Source organism: Erinaceus europaeus, chromosome 3, assembly GCF_950295315.1.
Source record: "Erinaceus europaeus chromosome 3, mEriEur2.1, whole genome shotgun sequence".
Lineage (NCBI taxonomy): Eukaryota > Metazoa > Chordata > Mammalia > Eulipotyphla > Erinaceidae > Erinaceus > Erinaceus europaeus.
The window spans coordinates 84,138,781-84,159,366 of NC_080164.1; the positions used below are offsets into that span (position 1 = coordinate 84,138,781).

Here is a 20,586-nt window from a genome sequence, read left to right on the forward strand (position 1 = left end):
CAGTACCCTGTGGGGACTTAGGAGGGAGAGCTTTAATCATATGGAAGACAAAGCAGAAGATTGGTTTGTAGATAATAATACTAGCATGGAAATAGGGTGGTTTGTGAGCCCTGCCAAGCTCGACCACATCTGCACAATTTCCCAACAGTTCATCTTTCTCCTCATTTAGAACCTGTGTTCGCTTGGGTGGGATTGAAAATATTAAAGTTTAGGTTTCATGCCACATACAGGAAAAGTTGTGCTGACTGTACTGATGTACTACTACTTAATATCGCAGGAATCCTTTTTCATGTCCTGAGGAGGAACTTTTTTTTCCTCCTTTCAGATTCACTTTGACTTGAAAAAGTTGATTTACAGGATTACTGGTGTCACAGAGATGAAGTTCTACTTTCCCCCAAGTTAGGTGTCAATATACCTTCCTCCGCAAAACCATCTAGTCTAGGGGGATACTTTTCAGAAATATACTGATTTAAGTATCTACTGTATAATGACAGACAGAAGCCCTAGGTCCAGGCCCTCACACTACTGTAAATAGAGGGAAAATAAAGTAAGCCAAGGCTGGGGAGACAGCATAATGGTTATGCAAAGCCTCTCATGCCTGAGGCTTCTAAATCCTACATTCAAGCCACTCCCTTTCCCATCACAAGAACCCAGAGCTAAAAAATGCTCTGGTGAAATACTACTAATATTGGGAGTCAGGTGGTAGCACAGTGGGTTTAGCGCAGGCCGTGCAATGTGCAAGGACTGGCTAAGGATCCCAGTTCGAGCCCCCGGCTCCCCACCTGCAGGTAAGTCGCTTCACAGATGGTAAAGCAGGTCTACAGGTGTCTGTCTTTCTCTCCCCCTCTCTGTCTTCCCCTCCTCTCTCCATTTCTCTCTGTCTTATCCATCAGCAACGATATCAGTAACAACAATAATAATAATAACTACAACAATGAAACATCAAGGGCAACAAAAGGGAATAAATAAATTAAATATGTTTTTAAAAAATAACTAATATTAATGAAGTCCAGTTTCTCTTACAGACTTAACATGTACCTTTCTTTCTACCATAAATAGGGGCCAGGCAGTGGTCCAGCTGGTTAAACGCACACCTGACAGTGCACAAGGAATCAGGTTAAAGCTCCCCAGCCCCCACTTACAGGGGGAATGTGTCACGAATGGTGAAACAGAGTGACAGGTGTCTCTCTGTCTCTCTCCCTCTCTATCTCCCCCTCCCCCTCTCAATTTCTCTCTGTCTCTATACAATAATAAATCAATAAATATTGTTTAAGTATTAAAAAAGTTTTTTTTTATTTTTATTATTTTTTTTTATTTAAGAAAGGATTAATTAACAAAACCATACGGTAGGAGGGGTACAACTCCACACAATTCCCACCACCCAATCTCCATATCCCACCCCCTCCCCTGATAGCTTTCCCATTCTCTATCCCTCTGGGAGCATGGACCCAGGGTCATTGTGGGTTGCAGAAGGTAGAAGGTCTGGCTTCTGTAATTGCTTCCCCGCTGAACATGGGCGTTGACTGGTCAGTCCATACTCCCAGTCTGCCTCTCTCTCTCCCTAGTAGGGTGGGTCTCTGGGGAAGCTGAGCTCCAGGACATATTGGTGGGGTCTTCAATCCAGGGAAGTCTGGCCGGCATCCTGATGACACCTGGAACCTGGTGACTGAAAAGAGAGTTAACATACAAAGCCAAACAAATTGTTGAGCAATCATGCACCCAAAGCTTGGAAAAGTGGAGAGGAAGTATTAGGGAGGTACTCTCTGCAAACTCTAGTGTACTTCTGCTTTCTTACTTTGGTGCCATACTCCAAACTCAGTCAATTTCTGCTTTGCGTTTCTACTTCTTCTTTTTTTTTTTTTTTACATGCATAACATTCCCCAGATTCCCATTTAACAATACAACCCCCACTATTTCATTCATCATTTTTCATGGACCTGTATTCTCCCCACCCACCCACCCACCCCAGAGTCTTTTACTTTGGTGTAATACTCCAATTCCATTTCAGGTTCGACTTGTGTTTTCTTTTCTAATCTTGTTTTTCAACTTCGGCCTGAGAGTGATATCATCCCGTATTCATCCTTCTGTTTCTGACTTATTTCACTCAACATGATTTTTTCAAGGTCCATCCAAGATCGGCTGAAAACGGTGAAGTCACCATTTTTTACAGCTGAGTAGTATTCCATTGTGTATATATACCACAACTTGCTCAGCCACTCATCTGTTGTTGGACACCTGGGTTGCTTCCAGGTTTTGGCTATTACAAATTGTGCTGCCAAGAACATATGTGTACACAGATCTTTTTGGATGGATGTGTTGGGTTCCTTAGGATATATCCCCAGGAAAGGAATTGCAGGGTCATAGGGTAGGTCCATTTCTAGCCTTCTGAGAGTTCTCCAGACTGTTCTCCACAGAGGTTGGACCAATTGACATTCCCACCAGCAGTGCAGGAGGGTTCCTTTGACCCCACACCCTCTCCAGCATTTGCTGCTGTTACCTTTTCTGATGTATGACATTCTCACAGGAGTGAAGTGATATCTCATTGTTGTCTTGATTTGCATTTCTCTGACAATCGGAGACTTGGAGCATTTTTTCTAGTGTTTCTTGGCCTTTTGGATCTCTTCTGTGGTGAATATTCTGTCCAAGTCCTCCCCCCATTTTTGGATGGGGTTATTTGTTGTCTTGTTGTTGAGTCTGGCAAGCTCTTTATATATCTTGGTTATTAAACTCTTATCTGATGTATGGCATGTAAAGATCTTCTCCCATTCTGTGAGGGGTCTCTTGATTTGGGTAATGGTTTCTTTTGCTGTGAAGAAGCTTTTTAATTTGATGTAGTCCCATAGGTTTATACTTGCCTTAGTCTTCCTTGTAATTGGATTCGTTTCATTGAAAATGTCTTTAAAATTTATGCGGAAAAAAGTTCTGCCAATATTTTCCTCTAAGTATCTGATAGTTTGTGGTCTAACATCCAAGTCCTTGATCCACTTGGAATTGACTTTTGTATTTGGTGAAATACAGTGATTCAGTTTCATTCTTCTGCATGTTTCAACCCATTGTTTCCAACACCATTTGTTGAAGAGACTCTGCTTCCCCCATATAATAGTCTGGGCCCCTTTGTCAAAGATTAGATGTCCATACGTGTGGGGCCTCATTTCTGGGCTCTCAATTCTATTCCACTGGTCAGTGTGTCTGTTCATGTTCCAGTACCAAGCAGTTTTGATGACAATGGCCCTATAATACAGTTTGAGATCTGGCAGTGTGATGCCTCCAGTTCTGTTCTTTTTTCTCAAGATTGTTTTGGCAATTCTAGGTCTTTTCTGGTTCCAGATAAACATTTGTAGCCTTTTTTCTATTCTCCTAAAAAATGTGCTTGGGATCTTGATGGGGATAGCATTAAATTTGTAGATGGCTCTGGGTAATATATTCATTTTGATGATGTTAATTCTTCCAACCCATGAACATGGAATATCTTTCCACTTCTTTGTGTCTTTTTCAATTTCTTTGAGTAGTGACTCATAATTTTCAGTATACAAGTCTTTCACTTCTTTGGTTAGGCTTATTCCTAGATATTTTATTGTTTTTGTTGCTATAGAAAAAGGAACTGATTTCTGGATTTCAATTTCTTCTAACTTAGTGTTTGCATAGAGGAATGCCACTGACTTTTGAATGTTAATTTTATAGCCTGACACATTACTGTATTGCCTGATGATTTCCAAAAGCTTCTTGCTGATTCCTTAGGTTTTTCCATGTATACTATCATGTCATCTGCAAATAAGGAGAGTTTGACTTCTTCTCTTCCAATCTGTATGCCGTTAATTCCTTGCTCCTGCCTGATTGCTATGGCAAGAACTTCCAACACTATGTTGAATAGTAATGGTGATAGTGGGCAGCCCTGTCTAGTACCTGATCTGAGGGGAAATGCTTCCAGTTTTTCACCATTGAGTATTATGTTGGCTGTAGGTTTGCTATATATAGACTCCACTATCTTCAGGAATTTTCCATCTGTTCCTATTTTTTGTAGTGTTTTGATCATAAAGGGATGTTGTATTTTGTCAAAGGCTTTCTCTGCATCTATTGATATGACCATGTGGTTTTTGGTCTTGCTTTTGTTGATGTGGTGGATCACATTGATTGATTTACATATATTTAACCAACCTTGCATGCCTGGGATAAACCCCACTTGGTCATGATGAACAATCTTTTAGATATACTGCTGTATCCGGTTGGCTAGAATTTTGTTCAATATTTTCGCATCTATGTTCATCAGAGATATTGGTCTGTAGTTTTCTTTTTTGGTTGTGTCCCTGTCTGCTTTTGGTATCAGAGTGATGTTGGCTTCATAGAAGCTGGCAGGGAGTATTCCAGTGTCTTCAATCTTCTGGAAGACTTTTAAAAGTAGCGGTATTAGTTCTTCTTTGAAAGTTTTGTAGAATTCATTTGTAAAACCATCTGGTCCAGGACTTTTATTTTTGGGAAGATTTTTGATAACTGTTTCAACTTCATTAGCTGTGATGGGCCTGTTCATGTTATCCACTTCCTCTTTACTTAGTTTTGGAAGTTGGTAGGTATCTAGGAAATCATTCATTTCTTCCAGGTTCTCTAGCTTGGTGGCATATAGTTGTTCATAGAAGCCTCGCATGATATGTTGAATTTCTGCAGTGTCTGTTGTGATATCTCCTCTTTCATTTACTATCCGATTTATTTGGGTCTTCTCCCTTTTTTGTTTTGTGAGTCTGGCTAAAGGTTTGTCGATTTTGTTTACTCTTTCGAAGAACCAACATTTACTTTCATTGATCTTTTGTATGGTTTTCCTATTCTCAATGTTATTTATTTCTGCCCTAACTTTAGTAATTTCTGTCCTTCTGGTTGCTTTAGGATTCCTTTGTTGTTCTTCTTCTAGGTCTTTAAGATGTGCAATCAGGCTGTTTGTGCCTTTTCTTGTTTCCTAATGTGTGCTTGTATAGCTATGAACTTCCCTCTTAGGACTGCTTTAGCTGTGTCCCAAATATTTTGATAGCTTGTGTCTTCATTTTCATTGAACTCTCGAAACATTTTGATTTCTTCCTTGATTTCCTCTTTGACCCAGAAGTTGTTAAGAAGTGTACTGTTGAGCTTCCACATTTTGGGACTGTTACTAATCTTTTGTTGATTGTTAAGTGTTAGTTTAATTCCACTGTGGTCTGAGAAGATGCTTGGGATGATTTCAGTGCTCTTGAATAGGCTGATGCTGTCTTTGTGGCCTAACATATGGTCTATCCTTGAGAATGATCCATGTGGATTTGAGTAAAATGTGTATTCCAGTTTCTTGGGATGAATGACTCTGAAAATGTCCAATAGTTCTAGTTTATCTATCTCTTCATTTAGCTCCCTTATGTCTTTACTGATTTTCTTCCTGGATGATCTGTCAAGTTGAGATAGTGGGGTGTTGAAGTCCCCTACTATGATTGTGTTACTGTTAATATATTGCTGTAGCTCTTTCAGTAGAAGTTTGATGTATTTAGATGGCTTCTCATTGGGTGCATAAATATTAATAATTGTTAAGTCCTCTTGATTGACTGATCCTCTGAGCATTAAGTAGTGTCCATTCCTATCTTTTTTAATCTTATCTATTTTAAAGTCTATCATGTCAGATATGAGAAGAGCTGTTCCTGCCCTTTTTTGTGGGCCATTGGCTTGAATGATAGTTTTCCATCCTTTCACTTTAAGTCTGTGTTTGTCTTGTTGCGTTAGGTGAGTTTCCTGTAGACAACATATTGTTGGGTTGTGTTTTCTGATCCATCTTCCTACTCTGTGTCTTTTAGTAGGTGAATTCAGGCCATTGACATTTATTGATATCAAAGATTGAAGATATTTTAACGCCATTCTTGTAGAGTTTTAGAGTGTTTTGATATATGGCCTATTTGTGGTGGTCTGGTTGTTTATAGGAGACCTTTCAGAACTTCTTTCAGGGCAGGCTTGGTGATGGTTGCTTCCTTCAACTGTTGCTTGTCTGAGAAGGTTTTGATGCTTCCATCTAGTCTGAATGACAATCTAGCAGGATATAGTATTCTTGGCTGAAAGCCTTTCTCATTGAGCACTCGATAGATATCTTGCCATTCTCTTCTGGCTTGTAGTGTTTGTATGGAGAAGTCTGCTGCTAATCTTATGGGTTTTCCTTTGTAGGTGACTCTTTGTTTTTCTCTTGCAGCCTTGAGGATCCTTTCTTTATCCTTATTCCTTTCCAATCTAAGTATGACATGTCTTAGTGTCTTTAGGTCTGGGTTAATTCTGTTTGGGACCCTCTGGGCTTCTTGAATCTTTATGTCTTTGGTGTTGTCTAGACTAGAGAAATTTTCAGCTATTATGGCCTGGAGAACGCTTTCTTCCTCCCCTTCTCTTTCTTCCTCTGGTAAGCCAATAATGCGTATATTGTTTCTTTTGAAGTCATCCCATAGGACTCTGTTGTTGTTTTCAGAATCTCTTAATCTCTTTTTGAGATCTCTTACTTCTTTTTTAGTTGTCTCTAATTCATCCTCAATCTTGCTAATTCTGTCTTCAGCCTCATTGATTCTATTCTCTCTGCCCTCTACTGCTTTCTGGAGTTCATCTATTTTGTTGCCCTGCTCTGATACAGTTTTAGCTTGTTCAGCTAGTTGCCTTCTTAGCTCAGCAATTTCAGCTTTCAGCTCTCTAATAACCATGAGATAATTAGAATTTTCTTCCATATTCTCATTTGTTGTTCCTGCATTTCTGATTACAATTTTTTCAAATTCTTTACTCACTCCTGTTATTATTTCCTTAGCTAATGTTTGGATGTTGAACTCGTTGTTTTGTGCTTCACCCTCTGGAGGACTTTTAGCTGGACTCTTGTCCTGGTTCGAATCTCCAATATTTTTCTTGTTGTTTTAACCATTTTATATAAATTAACAGTTTTTTCAATCCCTGAGTTGGAGTTCAGTGGTGTAAAAGCCTTTTTTTTTTTCCCCTGTAGGCTATGGGAGCCTGAGGGCTTTTAAACTATCAATAGGCTTCTTAGCTTAATCACTGACTCCTGACCAAGAGATAAAGCAGGGTGTGGCAGAGATAATCCAGTGGTTATGCAAAGAGACTTTCACAGCCTCTCAGCTATGCCACTGAGGTATAGGTCTTCTCCTGAGTTTCCCGGTTAGATCTCTGTACCCTGGTGTCCCTCCCTGTTGCTGCTCCAGATTCTGAGGGTAGTAGCAATGGAGACTCAGAGTTGCACTTGGTGAGTCTCTGGGGAGTCCTTTCCTCCCTTCAGCTGTCCCCTTGTTGGTGGAGCAGACTGGAGGTGGTGTCTCCACTGACAAACTGTTGAACTGTTAGCAGTCACTTAGTCTCTCCTTAGGCCCCTCTCTCCTCTCTGTCACCAGCCACGCGTGTTTGTACTCATGGGTGATTTACTGGGTTTCTGTGGTCATTCTAGTCCTGTCTTGTTGCGGTCTGGGTGGTCTCCTTTGGTATTCCTAGTTGATCCGGGAGAGGAGAGGAGAGGAGAGAAAGCGATCTGCTGCTCGTAGCTCCGCCTCCGGAAGTCCAAAAATAAAAGTTTTTAAAATAAATAAATCTGAGAAACAAGTAAGATAAACAGAAAGGAGACTGGGCTCTCATACATGAGGCCCTTTTTTCCTCCTAACCTGCCTTGCTGTAGGTCTGGCCTCCAGCACCGTGCAACAAACAGAAAGCAGGAGTGGTGGTCAGAGAGGGCAGTAGGGAAAGGAGATACATCAGAGGACCAGACATGAGCTGTGCTGACCAAGGTCCCAATCGGATGCTTTCAGGCCAATTCCAGCCATGTTTTCTCTCCCATTATTCTGGCGCCACATTAGGGATGAAGGAGTCTTTCACCAGTCATCTTTCAGGTCTCCAGACTGCACATCGAAACTAGAATACAGAAAGTCAGTAACAGCCATCTCCTCAGAGTTAGGGTGTAGTCAGAAGCCATTTGTACTCTTCTTTAGGCCATGAAAGAATAGGCATTTGAGTCTTGCAGCTTTGGGGAGGCAGACCTTCCTCTCCTGCACACTTGATCGTGATGGCTGCTTCTTCTCTGTAATGTCCCTGTGCAGAAGTGGAGCTTGCAGCCTGTGCAGTAGGACTATGGTCCAGCCCTGTCTGCTAGATGGCACGCGGTTGATATAGGCCAGGCTATAGCACTAAAAGGGCTGGTGCTGGGGATGTAAGAGAAAGACAGCTGCTGACAGAGTGACAAGCAGTGTGCCTTTTCTGACACCTCCAGAGCAGCCTACGAGGTGATGTGGTAGTTCGAGTGCTATATTTCTCAGCATGAGTTCCTGAGTTCAATCCCTGGTGTCTCATGTGCCAGGGTGATTCTCTGGTTCTCTCTCTCCTCTCGCTCTGTCATAAATAAATAAAAAATTTTTCTTTTTTTTTTTAATTTCTTTATTGGGGAATTAATGTTTCACATTCAGCAGTAAATACAATAGTTTGTACATGCATAACATTTCCCAGTTTTCCATATTAAGATAAAGGAGCTTCTCTGAGGATAGGGAGACCCTGCTACTGTACTTTTGAGGACTTTTATTTATTTATTTATTTATTTATTTATTTTCCCTATTGTTGTGGTTATTGGTGTCGTTGTTGTTGGATAGGACAGAGAGAAATGGAGAGAGGAAGGGAAGACAGAGGGGGAGAGAAAGATAGACACCTGCAGACCTGCTTCACCACCTATAAAGCGACTCCCCTGCAGGTGGGGAGCCATTGGCTCCAGAGAATAAATTATCTACACAAGCAGGCACACACACACACATACACATACACACTCCGTCCTCTATTCTTGGAATGCAGTTGTTTGCTGTTTTGCTGTTTAACTAAGACTTCCCTTCATCTTCCTGGGCCTTCTCCCTAAGTGTCCATCTCCCCTCAGACCCCAGATCTTCATACTCTCCAGTAACTTTCCAGTTTTCCCCCGGCTGCTTCTGCATATGCTCAGGGGCATGTGAACACTTCTTGGGTGCTGGAGGTCTAGATGCCACTCATCCTTCTTCCACACTTCCCAAACCGACACCTCACTCACAGCAGCACTTCTAAAGCTCTCTCAGAGAATAAGGCCAACAACATTTAACACAGAGACAGACAGACAGAAGACAGATAGATTGATATGTTTTCCTAGCCAATGCTAGACAATACCACATATTCTTTCCTTCCCTCCCTCCCTCTCTCTCTCTCTCTCTCTATTTATTTATTTATTTTTGCCTCCAAGGTTATTGCTTGGGCTCAGTGCCTGAATCCACTGCTCCTGGAGTTCCATTTCCACCCTCCCTTTTGTTGCCCTTGTTCTTGTAGCCTTATTGTGGTTATTATTGTTGTTGTTGTTCATTGTTGGATAGGACAGAGAGAAATGGAGAGAGGAGGGGAAGACAGAGAAGGGGAGAGAAAGATAGGCACCTGCAGACCTGCTTCACCGCTTGTGAAGCGACTCCCCTGTAGGTGGGGAGCCGGGGGCTTGAACCAGGATCCTTAAGCCGGTCCTTGTGCTTTGCTTTATTTATTATTGAACAGAGACAGCCAGAAATTGAGAGGGGAGGGGGAGGGAGAGAGGGAGAAAGACAGAGAGACACCTGCAGTCCTGCTTCACCACTTGCAAAGCGAATTTCCCCCTGCAGGTGGGGACTGGGGGCTTGAACCCAGGTCCTTGCACGTTGTAACATGTGAGTTCAACCAGGTGCGCCAATGTACCAGTACTCTCTCTCTCTCTACTTGATGTACAATCCACAGTAATGTAATTCAGGGAGAGAACAGCTGCAATAAAGGTGCTGGCTTCTTTTTCTTTTTCATATTTTATTTTATTTTTTAGAGAGATGCAGAGAGAGAGAAACAGAGAAACACCGAAGCACTGTTCAGCTCTGGTTTTTGGTGGTGTGGGACTTTGGAGCCTCAGGCATGAAAGTCTCTTTGCATAACCATTATGCTATCTACCCCCGCCCTGGTTTCTTTTTCTTTAAAAATTTTTTAAATTAATTAATTTATTAATTTATTGGATAGAGAGAGGGAAAGAGACAGAGAGATACCTACAGCCCTGTTTCACCACTCATGAAGCTTCCTCCATGCAGGTGGGGACTAGGGGCTTGAAACTGGATCGTTGCACACTGTAAAGTGTACGCTTTAACCAGATGTGCCACTGCCTGGCCCCTGGCTTCTCTTACTTTAAGCCAGTACTCCCCAGATTTCCTTGACCATAGCTCGCCTTTGACCTTGTAGCAACCAGAGATGGCAAAACACACAGTGGGAAGGTGTCACGCAGTGTCTATAATCTGATCTCTTGTTGGCACTATGCGAGGTGACCAGGTTTCAAATTTCATGTCTCCTGTGACACAGTATTTTGTCTCTTCGTGCTAGACATTACCATTCCACCATCACTGCCCAGCCTCCTCACCTCACATTAAAAGAATGAATCTAACTGTGTCGAAGACTATTTGGAACTACAGGTGGTGGCACACCCAGAAACCTGTACATACTACCGTGTGTAAGGACATGCGTTCAAGTTCCTGGTTCCTACCTGTGGGAGGCGGCAGCTTAATGAACAGTAGGGCAGTGCTACAGGTCTCTCTCTCTCCACTGCTATCTATTAAAAAAAAAAAAAAAGAAGAAGAAAAGAAAGAAAAAGAATGCCAGAGAAAGGGATGGGGGGAAACAGTGATACACCTGGTTAAGTGCTCACATTATAGTGTGCAAGGACCCAGGTTCAAGCCCCTGGTCTCCATCTTCAGGGGGAAAGTTTCATGAGTGGTGAAGCAGGGTAAACTCTCTCTCTTTCCCTCTCAATTTTTCTCTGTCTCTATCCAATAACAAATAAGTAAAAATAAAAATCAGTTGGGGGTAGATAGCATAATGTTTATGCAAAGAGACTCTCATGCCTGAGGCTCCAAAGTCCCAGGTTCAGTCCTCCACACCACCATAAGCCAGAGCTGAGCAGTACTCTGGTGTTTCTCTCTGTCTTTCTCTCTCTGCATCTCTCTCAAAAATAAAATAAATAAAATACTTAAAAAAAAATTTTTAAGTTAAAAAAGAAATATATATATATATATGGAATGCCAGGTGACCCCATCCAAAAATGGGGGGAGGACATGGACAGAATATTCACCACAGAAGAGATCCAAAAGGCTGAGAAACACATGGAAAAATGCTCCAAGTCTTTGATTGTCAGAGAAATGCAAATCAAGACAATGAGATACCACTTCACTCCTGTGAGAATGTCATACATCAGAAAAGGTAGCAGCAGCAAATGCTGGAGAGGTTGTGGGGTCAAAAGAACCCTCCTGCACTGCTGGTGGGAATGTCAATTGGTCCAACCTCTGTGGAGAACAGTCTGGAGAACTCTCAGAAGGCTAGAAATGGACCTACCCTATGATCCTGCAATTCCTCTCCTGGGAATATATCCTAAGGAACCCAACACACCCATCCAAAAATATCTGTGTACACATATGTTCTTAGCAGCATAATTTTTAATAATAGCCAAAACCTGGAAGCAGCCCAGGTGTCCACCAACAGATGAGTGGCTGAGCAAGTTGTGATCTACATACACAAAGGAATACTACTCAGCTATTAAAAACAGTGACTTCACCGTTTTCAGCCGATCTTGGATGGACCTTGAAAAATTCATGTTAAGTGAAATAAGTCAGAAACAGAAGGATGAATGTGGGATAATCTTACTCTCAGGCAGAAGTTGAAAAACAAGATCAGAAAAGAAAATACAAGTAGAACCTGAACTTGAATTGGCATATTGCACCAAAGTAAAAGACTCTGGAGGGCAGATAGCATAATGGTTATGCAAAGAGACTCTCGTGCTTGAGGCTCCAAAGTCCCAGGTTCAATCCCCCACACCACAATAAACCAGAGCTGAGCAGTACTCTGGTAAAAAAAAAAATTAAAAAATAAAAAATAAAAGGAAAAAGAAAAAAAGTGCTTGAAGTCCCTGGTTATCAGAGAAACACAAATAAAATTAATGAGATGCCATAAAAAAAAAAAGACCTGGGGTGGGTGGGTTGGGGGGAGAATACAGGTCCAAAAAGGATGACAGAGGACCTAGTGTTATATGGAAAACTGGGAAATGTTATGCATGTATAAACTGTTGTACTAATTGTTGAGTATAAAACATTTAATTCCCCAATAAAGAAATAATTAAAAAGAAAAAAAAGAATGCCAGGGATGGATAGGTCATGCAATAACCTTGGTGGAAAAATTACCAACCAACCAAACAACAACAAAAACAGACTCTTGTCTCCTCATTTCCTTTTCCACTGAGACCCATACACTGTTCTACAAGCAACATATGCCTTGACGATACACACTGAGCACAAGCATCACTCACCGTAGCAGTGTGTGTGTGTGTGTGTGTGTGTGTGTGTGTGTGTGTGTGTGTGTGTGTGTGTGTGTGTGTTTTGAAAATATTTCCGTGTTTTCTCTTTACCTTTAAATTTCTCAGTGATGACCGGGCCTTGTCCCTTAAGTTATGGTCTAAAATTTTGTTTTCCCCACCACCAGTTTCAAGGGTGGTCTCTAAACTTGTCTTCCCTTACAGGTAATGTACAGAAGGATCCTGCAGCAGGCGGGTTTTATACAGTTTGCACAACTTCAGTTCCTGGAAGCCAAAGAACTGTTCAGGTAATTTGAGATTATCAGGAGCAAGGCTTCCTGGCGCCGCCTAGTGGAAGCCTGTGAGTTTCCACTGTGATACTCTGGGAAGGGTGTGGTTGCCCCATTAAACTGTGCTTCTGGTAGAAATGGTGAGATGGTGAATAAGAACAGATGCCAGCATGCTCAGCCCTTGGTCTCACTGCCTCCCATCTCAAAGAGAGCCCACATGGGATGTAGAGAGGTGGCTGTCTAGTTAGGAGAAGAGGATTCAGTGACTGAGAGGTGACACAGTGGATAAAGCTTTGGTTTCCGCAAAATGCAAGGACCAGCATAAGGATCCGGGTTCGAGCCCCCGGCTCCCCACCTGCAGGGGAGTCGCTCCACAAGTGGTGAAGCAGGTCTGCAGGTGTCTATCTTTCTCTCCCCCTCTCTGTCTCCCCCTCCTCTCTCGATTTCTCTCTGTCTTATCCAACAACAATAACTACAACAATAAAACAACAAGGGCAACAAAAGGGAATAAATAAATATAAAAAAATTTTTTTAAAGCTTTGGTTTCTGGGAGTCGGGCTGTAGCGCAGCGGGTTAAGCGCAGGTGGCGCAAAGCACAAGGACTGGCATAAGGATCCCGGTTCGAACCCCGGCTCCCCACCTGCAGGGGAGTCGCTTCACAGGTGGTGAAGCAGGTCTGCAGGTGTCTATCTTTCTCTCCTCCTCTCTGTCTTCCCCTCCTCTCTCCATTTCTCTCTGTCCTATCCAACAACGACGACAACAACAATAATAACTACAACAATAAAACAACAAGGGCAACAAAAGGGAATAAATAAAATAAAATATAAAAAAAAATATTTAAAAAAAAATTTTAAAAAAAAAGCTTTGGTTTCTCAAGCAAAAGGTCCTGAGTTTAATCCCATGCATCACATGTGCTAGAGTGATGCTTTGGTATTCTGTCTGTCTGTCTATCTTCTATCTATCTATCTCATCTACTTTATATCTGATACTCTCTTTCATCAAGTGATTTTATATTGAATTGACTCCTACTACATTGTTTTTTGTGTGTGTTTGTTTATTTTGCCAGAGTGATGCTCTGGTTCTTGCCCTCGTCCTCCCCCCCCTTCTCTCTCTCCCTCCCTCCTATGTAACTACTTTATATCTGGTCCTCTTTTTCATCACGTGATTTTACATTGACTCTTACTACATTTGTTTGTTTTGGTTTGGTTTTTTACCTGAGCACTGCTGAGCTCTGGTTTATGGTGGTGTGAGGGGTTCAACCTGGGACTGTGGAGCTTCAGGCATGAAAGTCTCTTTGCATAACCATTATGTTACTCCCCCCTCCCTCTTATTAATTTTAAATTGCCTGTTGCTCTGCTTTGCTGAAAGTATGACTGGGGAAAAGTAAAAAAAAAATGTATATGTATATATATATATATGTATATATGTATATATATATGTGTGTGTGTGTGTGTGTATATATATATATATATATATATATATGTATGTATGTATGTATGTGTGACTAGAGCACCACACATTTCTGGCTTATGGTGGTACCAGAAATCATAGCCTATACTGTTGAATGTAAAACATTAATTCCCCAATTTAAAAAAAAGTGAAAAAAAAAAGAAATCATAGCCTCGGACATGAGAGAAATTATCTGAAAGATACTCCAGAGACAAGATTCCATTTACATTTGCCTGTGCCCACACCAGATGTTGCTAATAATTCAATCTTTTTTTTTTCCCCTCATTGGCCTGGAACTTGTCTGGGTCCAGATGCATTTCCATTTCATTGGTAAAAGCCACCACAGCCAATCATGATGGACTCCTCCAAAGATAAGACCTATGCAACAGTCCCATCTGGGGCTGTCTGAATTGTTTCTGCTTCCTATCTTTGTATCCACCCAGGGTCAGAACCTCTTTCATTTAGCAAACTTGGTGTGAGCACTAGAGCTTAGACGTAAGGGCAAGAACAAGCCCTGTTGTACTCACAAAGATGAGCAGAAATTTCCCAAATTGAGAATCCTACTGTAGGGCAGGGGTTCCCAAAGGTGGCACTTTGAATGTGGACAGTTCCTTGTCTTATGCATTAGAGGATGTGTGAACATAGCCACAGACTTGACCCACTAGGTGACAGCAGCACCCCCTTATTCAACAATAGAGCTACGTAGAAATACAAACAGAAACTGAGCCTAATAAACTTTGTGAGAGTCACAAAATATATGTTTCCCGTTTGAACTTTCATGTAATAGAAACAGTGTTCATGTAAATTTGTGATTTGCTTGTTACTTCTTCATCTAAGTGCTATGCTTAGCTTTTACTGCATCCACATCTACAAGGCCCAGTCTAGGACATCCCGTCAATGATCCCCATGCATCCCTATTGATCAGGGAGGGGAAAATGACATGAGGTGGAGTGTCCAGAGGGAAAGTAGGGGCAGTGGCTGCAACTTCTGGGTGACAGCTGCCAAGAGGTGAGCTTCTCCCTCCCACACACACACACACACCTCAACCCAGTTTCTGTGCTTCTCCTGCAGTTTCCATGAACTCCATTCTCTCTTGTTTTTCATACAGCCCGAGACAGGTATGTGCGTAATTACCTGACTCCCCCCTTTCATCTTTCCTATACTATACCTCACAGAAGCCAGGCTTCCATTAAAGTACCTATAGCAAAAAGATTTTTATTTCATTATTCTAGATAGAAAAACAGATACAGAAAGAGAGGGCGGGAGGGAAGGAGAGGAATAGACATACCACAGCACTGAAGCTTCCTTCAGTGTAGCGGAGGCCAGCTTTGAACATGGGTCACACGCGTGGCAAAGGAGCACGGTCTCCAAGCACTATTTCATCACCCTACCCCAGCAAAAAGAATAAAAAGTATAATAAGGGCAGTGTCTGAAACAGACAGATTGTCTGCATATAGGATGGGGATTGTAGAGCCAACATTACAATGTTATAGAATTAAAGAGGGAAAGAGACTTGTGATCCAAGATAGAAACAAACGTTCTGTTAAAAGAATGCTAAGGCAAAATGGCCATTATTGAGTGGGAATCTTTTTATCAGTAATGATGATTCTGGAAGCAAAGAAGAATCTTCTGTCATGAAATATGTCCCTAGTATGAAAGCAACCATAAGAGGAAAAAAAAAATGCTTCCACACTCAGCCAAGATGCCCCTGTTGAGAACCACTTCTCGGAGTAAAGGCAATAGTAGCAGCAGATATGTCAACTGTAAGAATCAGGAGACTGATAGAAGGTGATGGAAGCTGGATAACAGGAGGTTAGAAATGGATTCTGGGGGAGTTGGGCGGTAACGCAGTGGGTTAAGCGCATGTGGCACAAAACACAAGGACTGGTAAGGATCCCAGTTTGAGCCCCCGTCTCCCCACCAGGGAAGCTGCTTCACAGGTGGTGAAGCAAGTCTGTAGGCATCTGTCTTTCTTCCCTCCTCTCTCCATTTCTCTCTGTCCTATCTAACAACAAGGGCAACAAAAGGGAAAATAAAAATAAATTTTAAAAAAATTTAAAAAAGGAAAAAAATGGATTCTGTGGGGCCAGGTGGTAGCACAACAGGTTAAGCACATATGGCACAAAGCGCAAGAACTGGCATGTGGATCCCAGTTTGAGCCCCAGGCTCCCCAACTGCAGGGGTCATTTCAAGTGGTGAAGCAGGTCTGCAGGTGTCTATCTTTCTTTCCCCCCTCTGTCTTCCCCTCCTCTCTCCATTTCTCTTTCCTATCTAACAACAACGACATCAAGAACAATAATAATAACCACAACAATGAAAAAAAATCAGCAAATGCAACAACCGTGAAATGTCCTCATGTCGTTTTCATCTTTAAAATCACTAACAAGGAACTTAGAAATCAGGTTCTCACGAGGCCCTTCCTGATGTGATATTCACCAGACCTGCTTAGGATGCAGCAGAAGGTCGAGTACTGCTTCTAGAAGGGCTGTAACCTGCCACCATCTGACAGCAGAGCAAAGGTCTCCATTGCCTTCTCGTCTTTGCCTATGCCGAGTGAGTCCAGGGTGTACTTGAAGGGCAGATACTCTTATGTGTCCTCAATCTCCATGTCAGCACTGTCATGTGCCAGTCCATCACCAAGGGCCTCACTTTTCTTGTCTGGAGTCAGGCTGTGGCACACAGTTCAGTTGTGTGTACAGACCAAGATGACCAAGCAAACTAAGATGTCTGAGCAGTCTAAAATGACTGAGCAGACTAAGATGACTGAGCAGACTAACATGGCTGAGCAGTCTAAGATGGCTGAGAAGTCTAAGATGGCTGAGCAGTCTAAGATGGCTGAGCAGTCTAAGATGTCTGAGCAGTCTAAAATGACTGAGCAGACTAAGATGACTGAGCAGACTAAGATGGCTGAGCAGTCTAAGATGGCTGAGCAGTCTAAGATGGCTGAGCAGACTAAGATGGCCATGAAGATGTGCACAGCCCTCCAGTGCTGTTTGTGTGCTATGTGTACTCTCTCTCTCTTTGCTTCATCTAGTTTGACACTGTAATTGCAGAAGCGGCCAGCTTGACGTCCGGGAGCTGATCTCTCTCTACCCCTTCCTGTTGCCCACGTCCTCTTCCTTCACACGGTCTCACCCTCCTCTCCATGAGTACGCAGACCTCAACCAGCTCACCCAGGGGGACCAGGAGAAGATGGGCAAGTGTAAGCGCTTCCTTATGAGCTACCTGAACGAAGTCCGCAGCACAGAGGTGGCCAATGGCTACAAAGAAGACATTGACACAGCCTTGCTCAAGCTGTATGCAGAGGCCAACCATGATAGCCTGCTGGACCTGCTGGTCACTGAGAACTTCTGTCTCCTCACAGACAGCGCTGCTTGGCTGGAGAAGCACAAAAAGTGAGTGTGCATTGCAAGGAGAAACTCAGGGCCTCAGGCCAGGCCTCTTCCCAGTGAGGAGCCTGTTGTATAGCTGAAGTGACCAATGAGGTGTTGGGGTTCCCTGGAGATTGGTCAGGTGGCAACCAGGAAGTTGTAACACTAACTCATAGTCTGTGGAGCAGCTGAAGGGGTCTGAAAGGGTGATAGCTCTCCCAGTAACCTTTAATGATGGAGAATGTGGGATGTTGCTTGTCACGGACCTTACGCGGTCCTGAAACAGTTCTCAAAGTTCCTCTGTATTCCTCCTGTGGAGGATTCCACAATCACATTGGTAAAATTAACAGTTGATGCCCTGGTGAATGGATAGCTAGGTACCTGGAGAAGTGTATCGAAGGGGAGTCTTCTTGGTCTTGGTAATAAGAACTTCTAACTTAGTGGGGGGGAGGGGGGTAGATAGCATAATGGTTATGCAAAGAGACTGTCATGCCTTAGGCTCCAAAGTCCTGTCTTCAACCATCTGCACCACCATAAGCCAGAGCTAAGCAATACTCTGGTTATATATATGTCTGCCTTCAGGAAGCTGGGTTGTGGTCCACCTGGTAGAGCACACATGTTATAATGCACAAGGACTTGGATTCAAGCCCCTAGTCCCCACATGCAGAGGAAAAGCTTCAGGGCTATAGGAGTGTGTGTGTCTCTATCTCTTTCTCCCTCCTTTTCTCCTCTTTCCCTCTCTATCCAATATATTAATGAACTAATTAATTAATTAATTAATTAAAAATCTGCCTGCACTGGTAGGTAGCACCCCTCCATAGGAGTCAGTGACATATAGGAACTGGTTTAACCCTTCAAAAGTTTCACTGCCCTTCTGAGCGTTCTTTTAATACCTTGCTGATTGGCCACCTTAGACTGCTCAGCCATCTTTAACTAATCAGTGCTTTGTAGTACTCATATCTAAGTGGAAGGATACAAAATTATAGGAATACACTAAGCAGATGCTCTTCTCCAGAGGATAGCTACAAGTGTGCTTCTCACCATATCTTAAATTTCAGTAGTATCCTTCCTGCAATCTGACAGGTATCATGCCATATGCAAATAAAGAAGTGGGATGGGGCCGGGTGGTGGCGCACCTGGTTGAGCACACATGTTACAAGGTACAAGGACCCAGATTCAAGCCCCTGGTCCCCACTTGCAAGGGGAAAGCTTTGCAAGTGGTGAAGCAGTATTGCAGGTGTCACTCTGACTTTCCCTCTCTATCACTCCCTTCCCTCTCGATTTCTGGCTGTCCCTATCCAATAAATAAATAAAGATAATAATAATTTATAAAACAAAACAGAGGTGGGATCTTCCTGTTGTTTGAAATTTGGTTTTGGACTCTGAATCAAGTATGGAGGAACATGTTCTGAGCATATCTTTACCTCCCAGGTATTTTGCCCTTGGACTGCTGTATCACTATAACAACCAAGATGCTGCTGCTGTTCAGGTGAGTTCTAAAGCTTTGCAGAATCATTTAAAAATGAGCACTGGGGGCCGGGCGGTAGCTCAGTGGGTTAGGCATACATGGCGCAAAGTGCAAGGACAGGAGGAAGGATCCTGGTTCGAGCCCCCAGCTCCCCACCTGCAGGGGAGTTGCTTCACAGGTGGTGAAGCAGGTCTACAGGTGTCTGTCTTTCTCTCCCCCTCTCTGTCTTCCCCTCCTCTCTCCATTTCTCTCTGTCCTATCCAACAACAATGATAACAATAATAGTAACAACAACAGCGATAAACAACAAGGGCAACAAAAGGGAAAAAAATGGCCTCCAGGAGCCAGGAGTGGTGGGTTTATGGTACAGACACCAAGCCCCAGCAATAACCCTGGAGGCAAAAAAAAAATCAGCACCTTGGGAGCAGCAAGACAGCCAGCCGTGGAGGGCACCAGCTTTGTCATATACGCAATCCAGACTCAGTCCCAGCTGCCACTGTCCTCGAGTAAGCTTTGGTGATGGGATAGCTCTATCTCTGTTTCTCTGTTTCTGTTGCTCGTTTTCTAGCTAGATGAAAACAAAACAAAAACAAAGATTTGGCTCAGAGTGTGAAGCCCCTCTGATGACCAAAATTAAAAAAAAAAAAAAAAAAAGGAACAGGAAGGAGAGGATCATAGATTGATGCACAATTTTTGCTTAAACTTTGTTACAAAAAAATAGTTAATACAGGGGCTGGGCAGTGGCACACCTGGTTAAGCACACCATGCCCGAGGGCCCAGGTTTGAGCCACCACTCCTCCACCTGCAGGGGGAATGATTCAAGAGGGTGAGGCAGGTCTGCAGGTGTCTGTCTTTTTTTTTTTTTTTTTCCCCATTTCTGTCTTCCCCACTCCTCTCAATCTCTCCATTCTGTCAAATTAAAAAAAAGCTAAAAATGGCTTTTGGTAGAAGTGGATTCATCATTGTGCACTGTTAACATGTACACTCAATCAAATGCGTCACTGCACAGTCCCATAAATAAATCTTTTAAAAAATGGTCTGTTGAAAGAGAGAGATGGGCAGGGGTAGATAGCATAATGGTTATGCAAAGAAACTCTCATGCCTGAGGCTCCAAAGTCCCAGGTTCAATCCCCTGCACCACCATAAACCAGAGCTGAACAGTGCTCTGGTTAAATAGAGAGAGAGAGACATAGTGGCAGGGCAGTGGCACACTGGGTTAAGCACACAGAGTACAAAGCGCGAGGACTCGTGCAAGGATCCAGGTTCAAGCTCCCAGTTCCCCACCTGAAGGGGGGTTGCTTCATAAGTGGTAAAGCAGGTCTACAGGTATCTGTCTTTCTCCCTCTCTACCTTCCTCTCCCCTCTCACTTTCTCTCTGTTCTATCCAATAAAATGGAAAAGGTGGCCACAGGAGCAATGGATTCACTGTGTCAGCACCAAGCCCCAGACATAGGCAAAAAGACAGAGACACAGAGATGAGAGCACTGCTCAGCTCTGGTTCATAGTGGTACTGGGGACTGGACCTTTGACTTCTGAGGCCTTAGGCATTCAAGTTCTATGCTCTAAATAGGCTAAGCTATCTCCCTGTGCCAGTAAATAATAAGCTAGAGACAGTGTGAATGTAGGTGAATTTCTTCTGTGTTGAGTCTCGTCAGTGGAAGTTAATTTTACTGAGATGTATTTTTGATACGC

At 42.8% G+C, this 20,586-nt stretch overlaps 1 protein-coding gene across 2 annotated transcripts in view; it reads left to right on the forward strand.

The window, feature by feature from the left end:
- Window positions 1-20,586, forward strand: part of TGFBRAP1 (transforming growth factor beta receptor associated protein 1) — a 72,312-nt gene that overhangs the window by 27,561 nt on the left and 24,165 nt on the right. For both annotated transcript variants that reach the window (XM_060187610.1, XM_060187609.1), the window contains exons 5-7: window positions 12,542-12,624; window positions 17,109-17,450; window positions 18,858-18,915. In XM_060187610.1, coding sequence (XP_060043593.1) covers window positions 12,542-12,624; window positions 17,109-17,450; window positions 18,858-18,915 — 483 coding nt within the window. The remainder of the gene's footprint in view (window positions 1-12,541; window positions 12,625-17,108; window positions 17,451-18,857; window positions 18,916-20,586) is intronic.